At 45.2% G+C, this 17184-nt stretch overlaps 1 protein-coding gene across 3 annotated transcripts in view; it reads left to right on the top strand.

Moving 5' to 3' along the window:
• Window positions 1–17184, top strand: part of fmn2a (formin 2a) — a 30671-nt gene that overhangs the window by 4166 nt on the left and 9321 nt on the right. For all 3 annotated transcript variants that reach the window (XM_037464812.2, XM_062566743.1, XM_062566744.1), the window contains exons 3-12: window positions 671–834; window positions 3177–3329; window positions 4307–5118; window positions 5594–5735; window positions 9060–9147; window positions 12092–12153; window positions 15676–15767; window positions 15866–15995; window positions 16094–16240; window positions 16830–16889. In XM_037464812.2, the coding sequence (XP_037320709.2) occupies window positions 671–834; window positions 3177–3329; window positions 4307–5118; window positions 5594–5735; window positions 9060–9147; window positions 12092–12153; window positions 15676–15767; window positions 15866–15995; window positions 16094–16240; window positions 16830–16889 (1850 nt within the window). The remainder of the gene's footprint in view (window positions 1–670; window positions 835–3176; window positions 3330–4306; window positions 5119–5593; window positions 5736–9059; window positions 9148–12091; window positions 12154–15675; window positions 15768–15865; window positions 15996–16093; window positions 16241–16829; window positions 16890–17184) is intronic.

Below are 17184 nucleotides of genomic sequence, written 5' to 3' on the forward strand. Positions count from 1 at the left end.
CCATTTTAATTTCGTCAAATTTATTGTACCCAAGCCAGTGGAGGTCATTTTTATCTTGGCCAAAATATCTGGCATTTCCAAATGAATGAATGAATGAATATACTGTTGTTATTCCCAAAGAATAGGTTATTTCACCACCTAGTCAGTCGCTAATGCAACTCTGCATGTCACATCAGGTTCTCCAGGTCAGATCGGGCCCTTAGGAGGTAGAGGGAGGACTAAAGGAGAACTAAACAAATGCTAAATATAAATGCTAAACTGAACCGATGTGAGTAAAGTCGGTCTGTGTCCAGCCCAGTAAGTCGTGTAATGCGATTACTGAGGTGCATTTGTTTTTCTGCATCGGCACTCAATGTTTGACAAACACAAAAAAATATTTCCACATTACAACATCTCGTAGGACTGTTGGTGTTAGACAGTCCTGTATTTTTCCTCTATTCTACACACCTATCTGATTATATGGCTAATAGTTTTTCCAACCCCTAATACTCACGTCGTCTGCTGCAGTAATCGGCAAGAAACTGCAATCTCCCTTTTCGGGGATCCAAAACTGGGTGGAAGGTTTTGAGATTATGCTGTAATATATAAAAAACAAGTAGAATCAGGATTCAGAGAGTCAAGCTCTTTGTTTATTGGGCCAGTTTGCACTTGACTGCCTTTCTGTCCTCAGGTCGCTCTCTGTTGGACCGGTTGTGTGTGCATGGAGGAGACGTGTCTGCAGAAAAGGATGCGAAGGAACTGTGTCACCGAATGTTGGTCCAGGGTCTGCTGCACCCCTTCAGCGACAGCACAGCCAAGCTGCAGGGACACGTCGACGCCCCAGCAGTGTTTGATGTAAGTCCTCCGTCCTCACTGGCTGCCACCACGCTCGGGTTTACACAAATGATGACATCACTGACCCTGCATCAGCAACACGATGAGAACTGAGGAGCCACTGCTCCACATTTTGATGGAACTTGTGATGCGTGTTGTTAGCAACCTTGATCAGACTTCAGGCGGTATTTTCTTAGTCTGAAAAATGCAGCCAACGCCGAAGTTACCTGAACTTTCCCGAATCACATCCACATGCAAAAAACAATGAGATGGACGAAAGGCTGAAACTCGTTGACTCAGATGATAAACTCAAAGTGTGGCACAAAGTGCTGTGAAATGACGTATACCACATGTTCAGTACACAGAGAAATGCTAGGCTTATCAAATCAGTGTTTTAATATGTATCACTGTGATTAATACCGGAGACATTTCATTATCTGAGGAGCAGCAGTGCGTGTAGACAGGGTGACCACGTCGAATGTCGTAAATATTTAATTCTCCATTCCCGTAATGCTGAAACCTAATATCATGAACATCTCATCAGCCTGCGTAGTCCACCATAGCTCATTTCCCGTTTTAGCTGCTAGTCCAACTGATCTTTATGTTATTTACTATAAGTTTGAGTTAAAAATGAATAATGTGCAAATTATTTAATAAAAGGACACTGCCCTCATAGTGTCATGTATGTTTGATCCTGTTTTACTATGAGTGGGTGTGGATGGCTGGGCAGCATGTATATATGTATTTCTAAGCTCAAAAATCTTAACTTTGGTTCGGACTAAAATATCTCCACCGCTATTGCATGGTTTTCCATTTTAGTGTGCCCTGAGGATGAATTTTATGGTAGCACTTATTTAGTGAAATATGTAAAAACATTCACGGTCGCAGGACGATTCATCCCAGGGCCATTGCATGGTTTTAGACTCTTTAGTCTTGTTGTTTTGTCTGTTGATTAACCCAAAAATGTGCACAGATAAGAGTTGGTCTCGAGCTGCACACTGCTCCTCGCACCACATGTGCACGAACATTACATTATGCACATACGAGCACGTCAAATTGTATGCATGCAATAAAGGTTCATTATGCACACCTAAACAAAAACAACTAAACATGCACGCCCTGCAGCCGCAAAGAATCTGAAATATATTCATCATTCTGCTAGCGTGCCGTCTCAATAGGACTCAAAGCCAAAGCGTTCTTTTCATGTTCAACTCTGCTGCACATATATATATATATATATATATCTATATATTTATATGTCAGTATTTATCCCCCAAAAGGATAGCCGCAGACACGCTATACATGTTCAGGCATTTCCTCGCATGGCTGGATTAACAGCAGTCCCTCTCACACTCCCTCAGACACACATGCACGTACGCGTAGATCATCTGCTGACCACGTTATGTAACAGCTCCACGTGCCTTAGGCTCGGGCTGCTCTTCCCCAGCAAAAAGCTCACCATGTCAGGGCAGGATTTCACTCCTATTCCCCGCCCTCCCTTTGTTGTTGTTGTTTTTTTGTCCTCACTCGGCCTCAGTCTGAAGCATGGCCCTGGAGTCATTGCATTATTCAGCTTGTTCACTCAGCTTTATGCCACTCAAAGTGCATACCTCATTGTCATTGCTTTATTTTTCACAGCTATAAAATAAATCATCAAAGCCCACCTTTGCTCCTCTGCAACCTTTTCACTATAACGTCTTTGTTACGGCAGTCTTTACGATTTGTTTTCCTTTAACAGTTAAATTCCACCTTGATATGAATCACTTCCTACGTCACCTCTTTCTTCTCTTTCTCCATCCTGCTATCCTTTTATTTCCATCTTTGCCTCTCAACTCCCCATTTGTCTTTGCAACCTATATATGGTATTGTATTTGATTTCACTGCTTTGCCGTCGTAAACAAAAGTACGAGCGGTGAGTTTCTTCTTCTGCATACAGCTTGTAATTGAATACATCAACTTCTCTCTCTCTCTCTCTCTAAAATTTAGGTTTGGGGTGGATGAGAATCCAAGAACTCTGTATGAATCAAATATCACCCCTCTTTCACTTGGCAAAGCGTTGCTCAGCGGGTTCTTGTTCTACGTTTGTGTGTTTGTAGCTGCTTGTGTTTCACCTTTTCTTGTGGCGACATGAATCGGTTAACACAGTCGCAGTGGGGGGGGGGGGTCTCACCTGCCTTATGGGGACAAAATATCCGTCCCTATAACGTTTATTATAGCTGGATAACAACGGTTTGTGTTTGCCACTCGTTGAATTACGGCGGATGTTGTTAAACTCATATCATGCTGCACAAGTAACTGTCCCTCGATCTGATGTCATTTAGAGTGTTTTGTTCTGAAGCTTGTTTTCTTAAACCTTTCGTCAGGAGGAGCAGCTTTACACCTGGGCTTCTGTAGGCCTGCCCGTGTCTTCTCACCTGTGGGAACTCTACGGGGGGCGAACGTCAGGCAGAGAACAAAGTGCGAGGTCCCCTTTGCACCAATCCTCAGCCAAGACATCAGGAGCTCTAAACTCTCAGGTTGGTCCAATCCTCGTAACATCTCAACGCACTTAGAGTTGGCCTGGTCCACACTGTGCTGGCTTGGATGTTGTAATTTGCATTGTCCTGTTTCTATCACATGAATACAGTGTGAGAGATAACCAAAAGTTGTTTTCGTTGCTTCACTTCATTTTAACTTCTCATTTTTTTTTTTTTTTTAACAAAAACGTTTAGATGCGAAGAGCAAAAGTGTTTAAAGGTCATCTAATAACTCACTTTTCTGCCAGTCTTAAATACGTTTGCATAGAATGGAATGGTTTTACAGACTAAAGAACGGGGCTCTACATACTGCACAGAACACCCAGTTTAAGACTGTCATTGATTTCTTAAAGCTATTTTCAAATTTTCCCCTTCAAATTTGCAAGACATAAAATGTGAAAATGGGTTGAGTGTGTTTTTAATTATTCAGCATTCATATATTAAATTCAACAACATGTTATGTGCATCCTGTCTATTTCTTGAGGAAAACAGTGAACTCGAGTCTCTGGATTGTGGTTGTTCTCTTTCCACCAGAGGTCAGGCTTGTCTAGAAAGACTTGTGAGGCTTCCAGTGACCCTCCCTGTTTCTAGGAAGAGATTTATACATTAGCAAGGCCATACTGAATGAATATTTATTCTCCTTAAGATTCAGCGATTGTGACTGGAGAATGTGTACTAGCCGACACGCGTCCTCCCCATGTGCGGCTCAACGAGACTCAGTGTCTCTGGGGTCACGTCTCATAGTATCCCCTCATCCCTGCTCTAACCAGTCTGGAGCCACAGGTCTGATGGAGTCTAGACATTTCAGACTTTTTTTTGTTTTGTTACCCTCACAGCTCTGTCACTAACTGCCTGAGCTATGGGTGTGTTACTGTTTAATAGTGTCTTTAAAGAGGATTTGTATTCATTTTGCATTTGGTTCTGAACATTAGTGTAGTTTTTCTAGGGTAAAATCGTTGTTATTGTCTCGCTGACAGACAGAATCCAGCGGGTTGAAGTCGGGTCCGTCGTCCCCAGAGGACGAAAGCCGCCTCATCCCTGAGCTGGAGAGGACCGTCGATGACCTGCGGGTCAGGGTCGCTGCGTTGCAGGGCCAGCGGGCCTCCTCGGCAAAGGGGGGCGGCGGGGGCGATGACCCGGGAGCTCTGAGCGCTGCCCCCCACCACAAACCCTCCCAGGTGAGAGGAGGGAGACCGGGGAGGACGAGCCACGAGGCGTTCGTCCAGACCTCACCTGTGGGGGGGGGGTTTGAGTTTGACGTGCCGTTCGTCGGGGGGTCCGGCGGCGCTTCGTCCTCCGTCCCCGAACCCACGGAGAGCTTTGTCTGCACGTGCCAGCAGAGGCGTCAGATCAGCACCCATCAAGCCCCGACACCCCCACCCCCACCACCACCTTTACCGCCACCTCCACCAGGAGGTGTTGGTCCTCCTCCTCCTCCTCCGCCTCCCCCGCCTCCCCCGCCGTTCCCCGGGTTTGGACAATGTCCCCCGCCTCCTCCTCCTCCTCCTCCTCCACCAGGTTTCGGACCACCACCGCCTCCTCCTCCCCCGCCCGGTTTCGGACCCCCTCCTCCTCCTCCTCCTCCTCCTCCGCCGGGTATGGGCCCCCCTCCTCCGCCTGGAATGGGCCCCCCTCCTCCACCCCTGCCCCCGGGCTTTGGGCCCCCGCCACCACCAGGCTCCACGCCGGCCACGATGGCGCAGGAAGCCGCCCCCGCCAAGGCTCCGATAGAGCCCCCCAAGCCGATGAAGCCCCTCTACTGGACACGGATACAGCTGATTGCTAAAAAGTAAGGACATGCTGTTTGATAGATACGGATCATTTGCACGGAGGTATTCTCTCCCAACAGTAGAGGACAGAGAGGAAGCTTGTCCACTTAAGATAGAGATCGCCACGTGCTCCGGCGGCAACAGAGACGCTATCCTTGTGGAAAATGAAAGTGATGCAGTCCAGGCATTGTGGTCAGCATCGAATTTACTTGAACCAGGTTTTCTTTCCTTAATAAGGCTCGGAAAATTGTAGCCGAGTAAACATCTAGAAATAGCCTCGATTCACTTGCGAGTGAGGAACTCGATGCTCGAACGTGTTGGCCGAGAGATTTGAATGATACATTTGTATGAGTGGATTTTAACACTGGAAAAATGTATTTTGTGGTGAAATAAAAACACGAGTGGACTTGGCTGAACCTTTTCAAACAATGCATGGCATATTTAACATTGCCTGTCATTGCCCCTACAATAATGCATCTTTCCTCCTGTCTTCAGGCCCATCGGCCCCTTGGTGTGGGAGACAATAGAAGAACCGAGTGTGGACTTTAAAGAATTTGTGGAACTTTTCTCCAAAAGTGCTGTCAAAGAGAAGAAAAAGCCAATTTCAGATACAATCAGCAAGTCCAAGGCCAAGCAGGTAAAGTATGTTTTGTGGTTTTATTTGTGTGTGTGTGTGTGTGTGTGTTTGTACATACCCCTTGGGTCACCAAATATGGTTTATTCTTCGGGCCTTTTCCCATCTTCACCCTCACTCCTGTGAGGCCTTGATCCTTTGCGTTTTTTTTCCCCTCCCTGCCGCCTTTTCGCGAGTTGCTTTGAGTGACAGGAGGAACCGCTTCAGCCAGACAGTCATTATGTGGTGTGAGCTCTGGCTCCCACCCGGCTCCCCTGCGACCATCCGGTGGCTCCGAGCCAATGTCTCGCGTGCGGTGAGGAAACCTCACGACGGTGATGACTGCTGAGGGAGAAGAGGGGGGGGGGGGGGGGAGAAGGAAAAAAAAGAGGGAGGGAGGGAGGGGTGAAGCCTGGAAGCTGTATCTTTTATGATGTGGTTCCTCCCATTGTGCTTTCTGTATGACTTAGTTTATTAGACAGACTTTTTGCTATGCCAGTGCCTTTCATGCCACTCCATCAATCTTCAAGTGAGACGTTCGACTCAAGCAGGCACTGGTCAGGATTTTTATGTTAATGTACTTTTCGTCCAAATGCCTAAATCACATACGATGTACACCCGGGACGAGCGTCTCGCCCCTGTAATTAGGACCCAGTAGGATCACCAGACAGTTGTTGCTGAGATGAAATATTGGTCTCAAGAGTGGACGCTGGTGGGAAATCATTTTAGTTTATGGGAAGTGATGAAGTAAAACTCGACACCACCAAAAATATAAAACTACAACAGGTTTCCAAAGAGGGAAAAGTTCCAAAGGTCGAGTTCCCCTCCCTAAAATAATAATAAAGATAATACATATTTGGAGTAGTTTCTGAAGCCATTTTATGTAATTTATTGTATAACAGTTGAAGGATTCTTCACTTCAAGGAGTTTGTTTTAGGGCAATAGCTATCCACTGATTTAATCAGGAGCAATTTGGTTGGGTTCTATGAGATTCTTTTTTGTGTAGTATTTAAAACTATTATTGTGAAATATATTTAGCATTAGAAAAAAACCAAAAGATATCTTAGAAATAGAGCAGACGAGTGTAAGTGACTTACAATTGTATTTAATAAGAGTAATTGAGTAAAAGCACTTTGTGACTTTGACAAAACAAACTGTATATCTGAGACCTCGGCCTCCCCATCTGTGTCCTATTTCCACCATTTCATGGGTTCATTTGATTGTAAAGGAGAATTATAAACGCCCCTATGTTTAGCAAACAAGTGGGGGGAAAAAAACCCACCTTAAAGCTTTGAGAGCCAATAAAGCACAAAGGTCTAGAGCATGAGTTTGGGAAAATCCCTCTTTCATACCGGGATTCCTTTTGAAACACTCTTCGGAAATGGCACAATCCAGCATGTTGGCCCTTGAGGAGACGCGAGGCGGCTCCTCCAGCACCTGAGAAACCCAACAAAAGGAACGCGCCGGTCTGGATACGAAGAGATGAGCCCCCGGACCGAGCGTGCCACTCTCCATCGAAGCCGACTCTCCTGACGACGTTGTCATTGAGAATCATCCTCTTCGTTCTTCCACTGGAGAGCAGCTTTGACGTGGGTGACTCTGGCTGTGGAAAAGGCCCCCGAGGTGTCCCATGTGAAAGGCCTGCGTCTGCAGAGGGGTCCTTTGAGACGAGGTGTAGTGCGGCCATACTGCCGGGTCATGGGAGGTGGATCTGCTTGTTATCGATTGTTTTTGTTTCATGCAAAAAGCAGCATTGTTGACTTGTGCTCAATCTTTGAGATCCATCATTTCTGATAGAAACGAAGCCAATGTGCAGCTTCGGTCTCCTCGAGATTTTTTTTTACCTCCTGCGTGAATGAGGATTTCTTATTATCATGAGAGCTGGAGGATGCGAATGAGGGCTGCACCTTATGAAATTTAGTTTATTGACTGATCTTATCTCCTCCACTGCTGATTGTCAGGTGATAAAACAGGCCACAAGTAGATTTAAAACGTAATTACAGCTGTTAATAAGCATAACAAAATAAAAAAACGATTCAGGTTTTTTTTTTCAGTTCAACCTAAGCTCGGTCCTAAATACAAATAAATTAATTAGATTTAATAAATTAACATTGTACAACTGTGTATCCTTTTTCATTTTTTAGGCTCTTCTGAGCACAGGACACGCTGTGCCTCAGTGATTTAATCTTCACATGTGATTCAGAGCTGCATGGGATTGATGAAAGTCCATTTTGGCAAAGGCTGAAATGATGAATAAACCAAAAGATCAACATTTAATTAAAGTGACTCAAGATTTATTTCAATAAAGAACCTAGACACATGGATGTCATGAGAATGCTGAAAGACATGGCATTAGATGACATTTCTTCGGCTAGTTCTATTGATGAAATTGTTTTCTCCAAACCCTAGTGGTTCATGGATCCATCTGTGTTCCATTATAAAATAATACTACTGATGCACTGCGAGGGCATTTTTTTTTTTTAGAACCACGTAAAAAGGGTAAGCAAGTTTACCCTGTTAGTACATTTAGAAGAGTCAGGTCGGATGATGAATCCTGACTAACGACCCCGTATGTCACCGTCTCACCGTGGAAAAGACGTCCCAAAAAACCCCCGGTCTGAGAGAACGGAGCCAGCCGGCGGGGCTGGTGATGTAACTTCCTGCGTGAGAGGCCTGTGGTCCGTGTGATCTGGTCTAGATGGAAGAGTTCTGTCTGGATGGCAGAAAGCTACGGGTTTTCCTGTCCCGTCGCTTTCGCTACTCTGCTCCCCGGCGCACCCCCCCCCCGACCCCCCCCGACCCCCCCGGATGCAGTTTTTCATGCTTAATACTTAATAACAACACTGGCTTGATATTCGACTCCTGGCTGTTTGACAAGTGGAAGTTGTGACTATTCAGCTGACCTCTGGTAATATAACAGCTTTTTTTTGAGCAGGTTTGATCTTTGGATTAGGAAAGTTTTCACGTTGTGTCGACTGTGAAAAAAGATCCTTGTAGTGTGAAATTCCATGAAATTTTTAATGTAATTGAAAGCATAGGGATTTTCTTCTGGATCTGTTTCTGGATGGAGTTCCATTACTTGTCGCGTGAAAGATTTCTTTTGTGTGACTGAAAGATGATGGAAGTGCAGAATCCCAGGAAAGGGAGGCACATTTAATCATCATTCTCCTTGAGGGTGTTTTAGTTTCTCCGATTTTTTTTCTTCCCCAAAAAAGGAAACCGATGAAAGGGAGAAACGCACCCGCCGTCTTTTATTCATTAAGTGTTTTGTCTTCATGTGTTTGTGCATCATGCCGTGACATAAGTTGCACTAAGCCACCCTGTTCTCTTTTTCTCATCAACTCTCAGGTGGTGAAGCTCTTGAACAACAAGCGTTCTCAGGCTGTAGGAATTTTGATGTCCAGCATTCATCTCGACATGAAGGACATCCAGAATGGTAGGTCTCATCACGTAATGAAATAACGCAATGCGGCGCATTGCAAATGTGGAGGAAAGGGAAAAACAGATCTGTTGGTGATTGTTTTGTTTTTTAATTTTTCAAAAGAAAAAAATCGCACATCTGTGGGGGGGGGGGGGGGGGGGGATAAAACAAAAAGTTTGATAATCGGTGTCTGAGTCTGATCATTAAATTAATAAAAGCGCTGGCGGGAAGACGCCATAGATCCACCACAGCAACCAAAAACATTTATCTTTTATACCACATGTCGAAAACGTTTTATAATTCGATGAAATCATTCCCAGTGGGACCTCAATCTGTGCGTGTCTCGCTATTCATGTGATTTACCACTTGAAATATGGTTATTATTATCCACAGGTTTGTAAGAGAGACAGTAACTTACAATAAACAGTGGACACGCCGAACACGGACATCAAACACCAGCCTGAAAACCACAACATATTTTACAATAAGCCCTGTACACAAAATTAAAAAGTTGGCCGCGGCGTCGGATTCTTTTTTTAGTTTTTCGAGTGTGACTATTCCAGTTTATCATTGGAAACATGTTTTTTCCAGTCAACTAGGAAGTGACTAAGATGAGAGTGTTAACGGAGGTCATTGACAAAGCTCAAACCTCCTCCTCTGGCTTTGGCGTGATGTCGCAAATGCATCTCACATGTTTCCCCTTGTGTTCCTCTTTGCCCTCGTTTTGGCATCATTTCTCTCCCTTCCTCTAAAAAACCCGCGTGGCGTTTTGTCCGCGGCGCTCCGGTCCTCTCGGGGCCTGCTGTCACCATCTTGTCTGGGCGGCTTTGCTGGAGTGAAGTCATTCGGGGAGACGTTGATGGGGAGAGACGGTCTTCCTGTTTTAGTTTCTCTCTGATTGCTCTCCAGTCTTCGCTCATCCATGTGTCCAAACACTCTTCCGGTCCTCCTGGTGGGGCTTTAATCACAGCTCCCCCCCCCCCCCTTTGACTGGGGAGTTTATATTAAAAATAAATGTGCACCACAGAACCCGTTGTTTTGTACATTTATGAAGCAATAGACGTTTGCTCTGATGGGCTATTTTTTGTTTTACTGAAATGTCTCGAAAGCATTTGATCGTTAAATATCAGTCGTTGGTTCATCCATCTCTGGTCGCAGTGGGGGGGGGGGGGGGGGGCAGCGGGGGCCTCTCTCACCGCCACTGTCATTCATCTCCTATGTTAGGACAGTTTTAGGTGCAAAATTAGTGCTGATTGGAGACTTCAGTATATCATTGAGAGTTAAGATCGGAGTAAGGATATCACTGTCTTGCACAAGCAGAGTCACCCCACAATGGGCTTTTTTGTCATGCATTTTAATTTATTGCTTATTAGGCGTCAATTTTTTTTCACCAGAAGACTTTATACGAGTCATGTGTCCGTTTCACCGTTCCTGAAAGGATCTCATGTTCCCTCATGGTCAATTAAACAATCAAATGACCATTTGTTTACAAAAGAGTGAGGTTTGTTCATCAAAACTAAAATCACTTTAAATTTTGATGGTTTCTGTTTTGGTTCTTTGCTTTTTTTGCACAGCAAGTCAACAAATGTCTATTTTCCTCCCAGCTGTTGTTGCTTGGGGTTGAACTCTGCATGTCTCACAGGACGCTTCCATGCGCCATCTGCTTCCTGCGAGGCTTTCCCAGCGCCAATTGCAGCATTAAATGGTGGTTGCCGGGTTGGATGTGGTAGTGAGGGTGGACCCAGGCAGAGGGGGGGGGGGGGGGGGGGGTGTTTGGCAGAATGACGATACGGCTTTCTCCCATGTCGCTTTAAAAATATTTAAAAAATAAAGATGTCTCCAATCAAGCCAGACTCTGAGGTTCTGATAGTAATGAAACCAAACGGTAACCAGAGAAAAGCGCGAGAACCGAAAACAACGAGGGTGGGCCTGCGGAGGGGGGGGTTAAAGAGGAGGAAGTTATTTCTGTGGTGGCTTTGGAAGAGGAAAGAGTGCGAAGAGGTGAGAGGGTGACCGCAAAGAGCTCGGCGCATTTGCTGCAGTGGCAGAAAAGTGATGAAGAAAGATGAAAGATTACCTGAAGGGAGATGAAGTAATATCACAGATCAGCAGGTCAAACAAACAACAATCCCACCAGGCCTTCCCCCTCCCCCCCCCCACCAAATGCACAGGCCGTTCTTTAAATAATTTTCTTTTTTCTTCCGCTTAGGTCAAAAGTAAAGCTTCTGAAACACAAGATGCAAAGTGAACATTGTGCATTGGGTAAATGGCTTCCTCTACCCACTGTGATATTAGTCCCCCCGTACCTCAACAGCCAATGAGCACATCACAAAAACAACGTGTTACGACGAGATACACACACACACAGACGTATATAGGTGTGTGGAGTGCTTTGCCGGGTGATCGTGCGTATACAGCAACACCTCAGCCTCAACGCCGCAGACCCCCGGGCTCTGTTTGTCTTTAAACATTTACTTTCAAAGGATTAATGCTCTCGGGGCGCCAGGTCCTCGCGCCCGAGACAAAAAGGCGACACCAGGAATTCAAACACGGGAGTTCAAACACGGATCTTTGTACCTTTTGACAGATTTATAAGACCTCCGTGTTTATGTCTCAGTTAGCGGCCCCCCATTCCGCGCTATCGCGATGAGAGCTGATATCTGCTGCGTGAGTCGCGCCGCGTGACCCGTTTGGTGCGGGCCGTGGGGCGAGGAGTTTGACCTTGTTTCATTCCCTATTCTGCTCCAGCAGAGCAGAAAAAAAAGAAAAAAAAAGATTTGGAAAAAAGTGTTCTTGCCAATGTTTGTGATCGCTGTTTCAGCCAAAGAAAATGTTCCAATCTGAAGTGTGTGTGTGTGTGATTTCTGACTTGTTAACGGCGTTCCTTCAAGGTAGCCGAGGAACGCCGTGACGCGCCGCAGTGTTAACATTCGCATTGACCCTCTGGTTCCATCCACAGCCGTGCTAAATATGGACAACGCTGTGGTTGATCTGGAGACTCTGCAAGCTCTCTATGAGAACGTGAGTATCACAACAGGCTGCGTTGCTTCTCGGAGCTGGAACCATGTCTTTGCGGTTACGACTTTCGTAAACATTTTCGAACTTTTTTTTTTTTTTTTTGTTAACTCTTGACGACAGGATGATCAAAGCCGGTGTGGCCTTAGGTTTAGGAAAAGTCAATAAACACGCGGAAAAAAAAAATGAAATACACTTCTGCCCCCTCTACCGCCAAAAATCGGAAACAATATAAATACACAATGTGGAGCAACAAATCCGGGGGGGGGGGGGTTCTACAAAGTAACGCCACCGACAGCTCGGCTGATCCTGACTGCAGCGTCCAGTGTGGGAAAAACAGTTCTCTGTCATTTTTTTGGAACCGTTTGCTTGTGATTCATGGTTACACATTTCATTCCATATGTGAGTAACAGGGAATCATTTTATTATGGAGTGAAACCTAAGAGGACCAAACAAGTCGTGATAGTCAACATAATGGAGAAAGAATCCTTCATCGGCCGTTGGTGTAGTTTTATTTTTTTATTTCCCTAAAATGGGGAAAAACCAACTGCCCTCCATCAAAGGATACCTTAGTTCAAACCTGAACTAAACAAAAAAAACAATACACTTTTAGTTAAATTGGTGTGTCTCATTTTGTGGTGAACACACTTCTCCACTATGTGGACTTATTATTGCATGTTTCATGTAAAAAAAAGGGGGGGAACTAACTGAAGTGTGTATTCGACACCAAAGCAAACCATACTGGTGTTATTGTGCAACGTGGTGTTGGAGTCGGTCTTGGACGTCGTAAACGTTGTTGTCTTCACGCTGGCACACGGCTCCTCTTAAAAGTTCAAAAGATTAAATAGGAAAATAGGAAACTACGACGAATTCTGCCAATTTCAACCACTACATTGAATCGGTTAGTATTAAGAAATACGAAGCCGTCATCGCTACAATGCAACGTGTCAAAGGGGCTCCTTGTTTACGGTCAATACATTTCCTCCGTCCCCCACCCAGTGGAAATGGTTAAGTTTTTTACACACGGTCAGTAAATGATGGAACGAAATGCGCATTTTCTTTTTTCATTTCTACATCTCAGCTGTAACACAGATTTAAGATGCTGTGAATCGTGTTTTTTTGGCGCAGCTACACACGAGAGGCCTCGGACCTTTTTGGCTGCCCGGAGACATATTATTATTATTAATAACGTTGATCATGGGACTGAGACGGAGGCTCGAGACTGAGCTGCAGTTCCGAACCGATGTGTCATAACCGAAGGATCAAAAGTCTCCTAACCTCTCCACTCACCCGGAGACTTCAAGCCCTCTCCTTCTCCTCCCCCCACCCCCCCTCCTTCACGGCCTACGGCGGTGTTATGGAGTCGAGGAGCCAAATTGTTTCTCTTTTGTATTGCGAGACTCCATCCTGTCTGTGGGTCTCCAGCCCCCTAAACCACAGTTGGCAGCAACGTCGGCCCGTCTTGAGGAATGCGAGGGGGCTTCTAATGGTTACACCCTCACTCACTGTTCTAGGAGTAAGATCACACACTGCTCTCCCTCACTCTCCCTCGCTCACTCTCCCTTTTTTCTCCCCCCCCCCTCCCCCCCCCTCACAAACAAACACGTTGACCCACAGCGATGTGCACATACTGTACTGTGTGTGTGTGTGTGCGCACACACACACAGTACAGAGTCGCTCAGTCTGACTACGTTCCTGCTCCTGTTTCTTTGAACAACGCGCCTGACGCCGTTAAAGGGGTCGCGGTGATAGTGGGACACGGCTCCCTCCCCTTTTTTTTATATATCGCACGCTACAATCCCAGAGTCCAGACAGTCGCGTGTTCAGAGTCCTTTTGGCGGACGGTAGCTAAATGTCACGGAGGTCATTTTGAGCACTAAAACGTTTACGCTACTATTAATCGACTCATGCTAACCATTTTTTTATGAATACAAAACCTTTGGATTCCAAAAAACGTTCATAACGTCATGCAGGCAGTATCCCCATGAACAAATAATCTTTAAAATTGGTGTTGCATTGAAAATTGAGTGACATAAATAGTGATTGAGGCCTGGCTGGAGCTGTTTAGCCCTTCCCTAGAAACCTGGGTAATGAACAACACTTGGCTTCCTTCAGGATTCTGGCATCACGAATATCATTCCGCGTTTTAGTTCGCCTTCGATATTCCACGTGGGACCGTATTTCTCATGCTAACAACCACTGCAACATGCCCTAGCAATTGAAAGATCACACGCTAATGCCTACTTGTCCTCAATTACACCAAACACTGCTGGGCTCTGATGCTGCCCTTTGAAAAGGATCTGCTTTGCATTAAATATATTTACACTTGAAAACATCTCAAGAGAAGGCGAAGGAGAGCTCGCACTCGACGACAGAAGGCAGCGGTGTGTAGAATACTAATCGGGCCCTCGGTGCTTTTGATGCTTGCCGTTTGATGTTTTCCAAGGATCCATGCAGAGGCCAAAAACCAGAGAGAGAGAGAGATGGAGGGACCAGAACTGCCGAGACTCAGACTTTGGGGGTCTTTGGGCTCTGGAGAGCATGAGAGATGGTTTACATTCCCTTCCTGGGGATGGTTTAATGTTAGGGCCATTGCGTGAATAACATTAACATCTATTGTCTTTGCCTCTTGTGAAACGAAGGGGCATTTGGTCTGCTTTTTTCTTTGTGCCGCCTTGTTTGAAACTGTGGTCCAGGATCTGACAGCAGGATAATGGTGAGGAATGTACTGGAACGACTAACATTTATGGAATTTGTGTTTAATGGACGGCGTTCAGTTGAGTTCGGCTAAGAACAAAACTGCAGAATCAGTTGAGAATTAGGGTTTCTTTATAGAAAATAACTAAAGAAATCTGCTGAAAAAGGTGCGCTGGAGCTTTTTGAACACATTGCATTGCACATGTTGAAAAAATGCAGTTCATTTTTTGTGTTGGTTCAAATGTCCTGGTTCACTTTTTTTTTGAACAAACAGCAATTGACAAAACATTAAAGAATATCTGCATTCATTTGATCTGCTTCGCTTGACTTTAGAGATTCAAAAAATAAACAACCGCTGTGCTCGATTCACCCGTATGGGTCGAAATAGGGTTATTCGTGGGCCCATCCTTTTACATGGCCACGGTTCGTTTCATGCAGGCAGTGGTTTGTCTTTTGCTTCTCACACGTTAGACCCCTAATCCATACAAGTATAAAAAAAAAAAAAACACACTCTCACAGAATGTATCCAGAAGAGAGGCGTGTATTTTCCCCTGTAGAAGTATGATTCCAGTTCAATGTGTTTGGCATTAGGAGTCCAATTTAAAGTTTTTCTTTTAAACTATTTGCCCCTGGTGTATTTGGGTTGGCTAGGCTAAACTAGTTTTTGATTTGAGCAAGACATTTTGTTTAAGTTTGAGACCAAGGATGACATTATACCTTCTTGTATCTGAAGATTTTTATGTTATCCTGTACTCTAAGTACCTTTTGGTTTCCCGCGCCCGCAGGGAAATAAATTTCAATCTTAACTTGATCTGCACCCTAACGTTACAGAGAGCTCAAAACGACGAGATGGATGGCATTAAAAAGCACATTAACTCATCCAAAGACAAGGAGGACGCCAAGCCACTGGACAAGCCTGAGCAGTAAGAGCCAAACATACGTCCACAATCAAATTCATTACACGAGAGCTCTGTCTTCAAAATAGATGTGTCACGTCCAACTGGTCTTTTGCCTTCTTCAGGTTTCTTTTTCAGTTGTCCCAAATCCCCAACTTCTGTGAACGAGTGTTCTGCATCCTGTTTCAGTCGACTTTCCACGAATGCATCGCCTCAATCGTCCGCAAAGTAGAAATCCTTGAGAGGGTGTGCAAGGTGAGACGCTCGGCCTCTTCTCGCTTGATGTTCTTCTCAGTGGCGCTGTTTGACCTCCATGTCTTCACCTCATTTGTGTGTGTGTGTGTGCGCATCAGACTCTGCAGAGCGGCACGTGTGTATCGCAGGTGCTCGGCCTGGTGCTGGCTTTTGGTAACTTCATGAACGGAGGCAATCGCTCTCGAGGGCAGGCGGACGGCTTCACCTTGGACATTCTGCCAAAACTGAAGGACGTCAAGAGCAGTGTGAGTCTGCGCCGCGGCGTCGGAAAAAGCAAACATCACCCGAGGCGCGAGAGCTTACACTCGATCGAGTCTTAGAGGAGACTTGAAACTCATCCAGTTTTGAAATAGACTTAAATGAGTATTTTTAGAGTTGCAGCAGAAACTGCTTTGCTCCGTAAATTTACATTCTAAAAATAAGTGATGTGGAAAAATGGGGACTGTAAATTACTTTCCACAAGTTTGAAAGGCACCTTCTTTGCTGCCAAACACGAGCAGCGTAGTGGTGCAGATTTGGGGGGGCGGGGGGCCTTTCTGTTTGCTCTTCTTATTCAATATCACAACGGGCTCGGCGTGCCCTTGGCACGGCCAAATAAGGGCACAGCGGTTTGTGTTTTTGTGGTGGTGGACGTGTGAGGCATCCATAAAGAACATCAAACCTTCCTTCATCTCTGAGCAACGAAAGCCCTCCCAGGCCTGCCATGTTGTGTCGTGTTGCTCCTCCATCTTTGACCAACGCCGTCTCTGTGCACAAATTAAAACATCCTGCTGCGAAATGATTGAATTAATAAATAAAGGGGTTTATTTATTTGGATAATTTTCTTTCTTTCAGGATAACTCCCAGAGTCTTTTGTCCTACATCGTTGCTTACTATCTAAGGCACTTTGATGAGGTATGTTTTGGTTCCTGTTTATTTGAATCACTTTTCTGTTTTAGTCTCATTTGCTTAGAAATCCTTCCAGAGCGCTCTTTTCATCTCCTCTCTAGCCAGAGGACACCATGGCTTATTCTTTATCACATTATTTATTTTCTCTTTCCTCATTTACGGCAGAAACAAATCTCTCCTCTTCCTTGGCTCATTTTTAATAGTCTTCTTTCTGTCTTTCACTCTACATCTCTCGCTCCGCTTTGGTCTGGGTTCATTCAGAAACCTGCAGTCCGTTCATTGGCACAGCATCCAAAGGAGC

Source organism: Pungitius pungitius, chromosome 13 (assembly GCF_949316345.1).
Source record: "Pungitius pungitius chromosome 13, fPunPun2.1, whole genome shotgun sequence".
In the NCBI taxonomy this organism is placed as follows: Eukaryota; Metazoa; Chordata; class Actinopteri; order Perciformes; family Gasterosteidae; genus Pungitius; species Pungitius pungitius.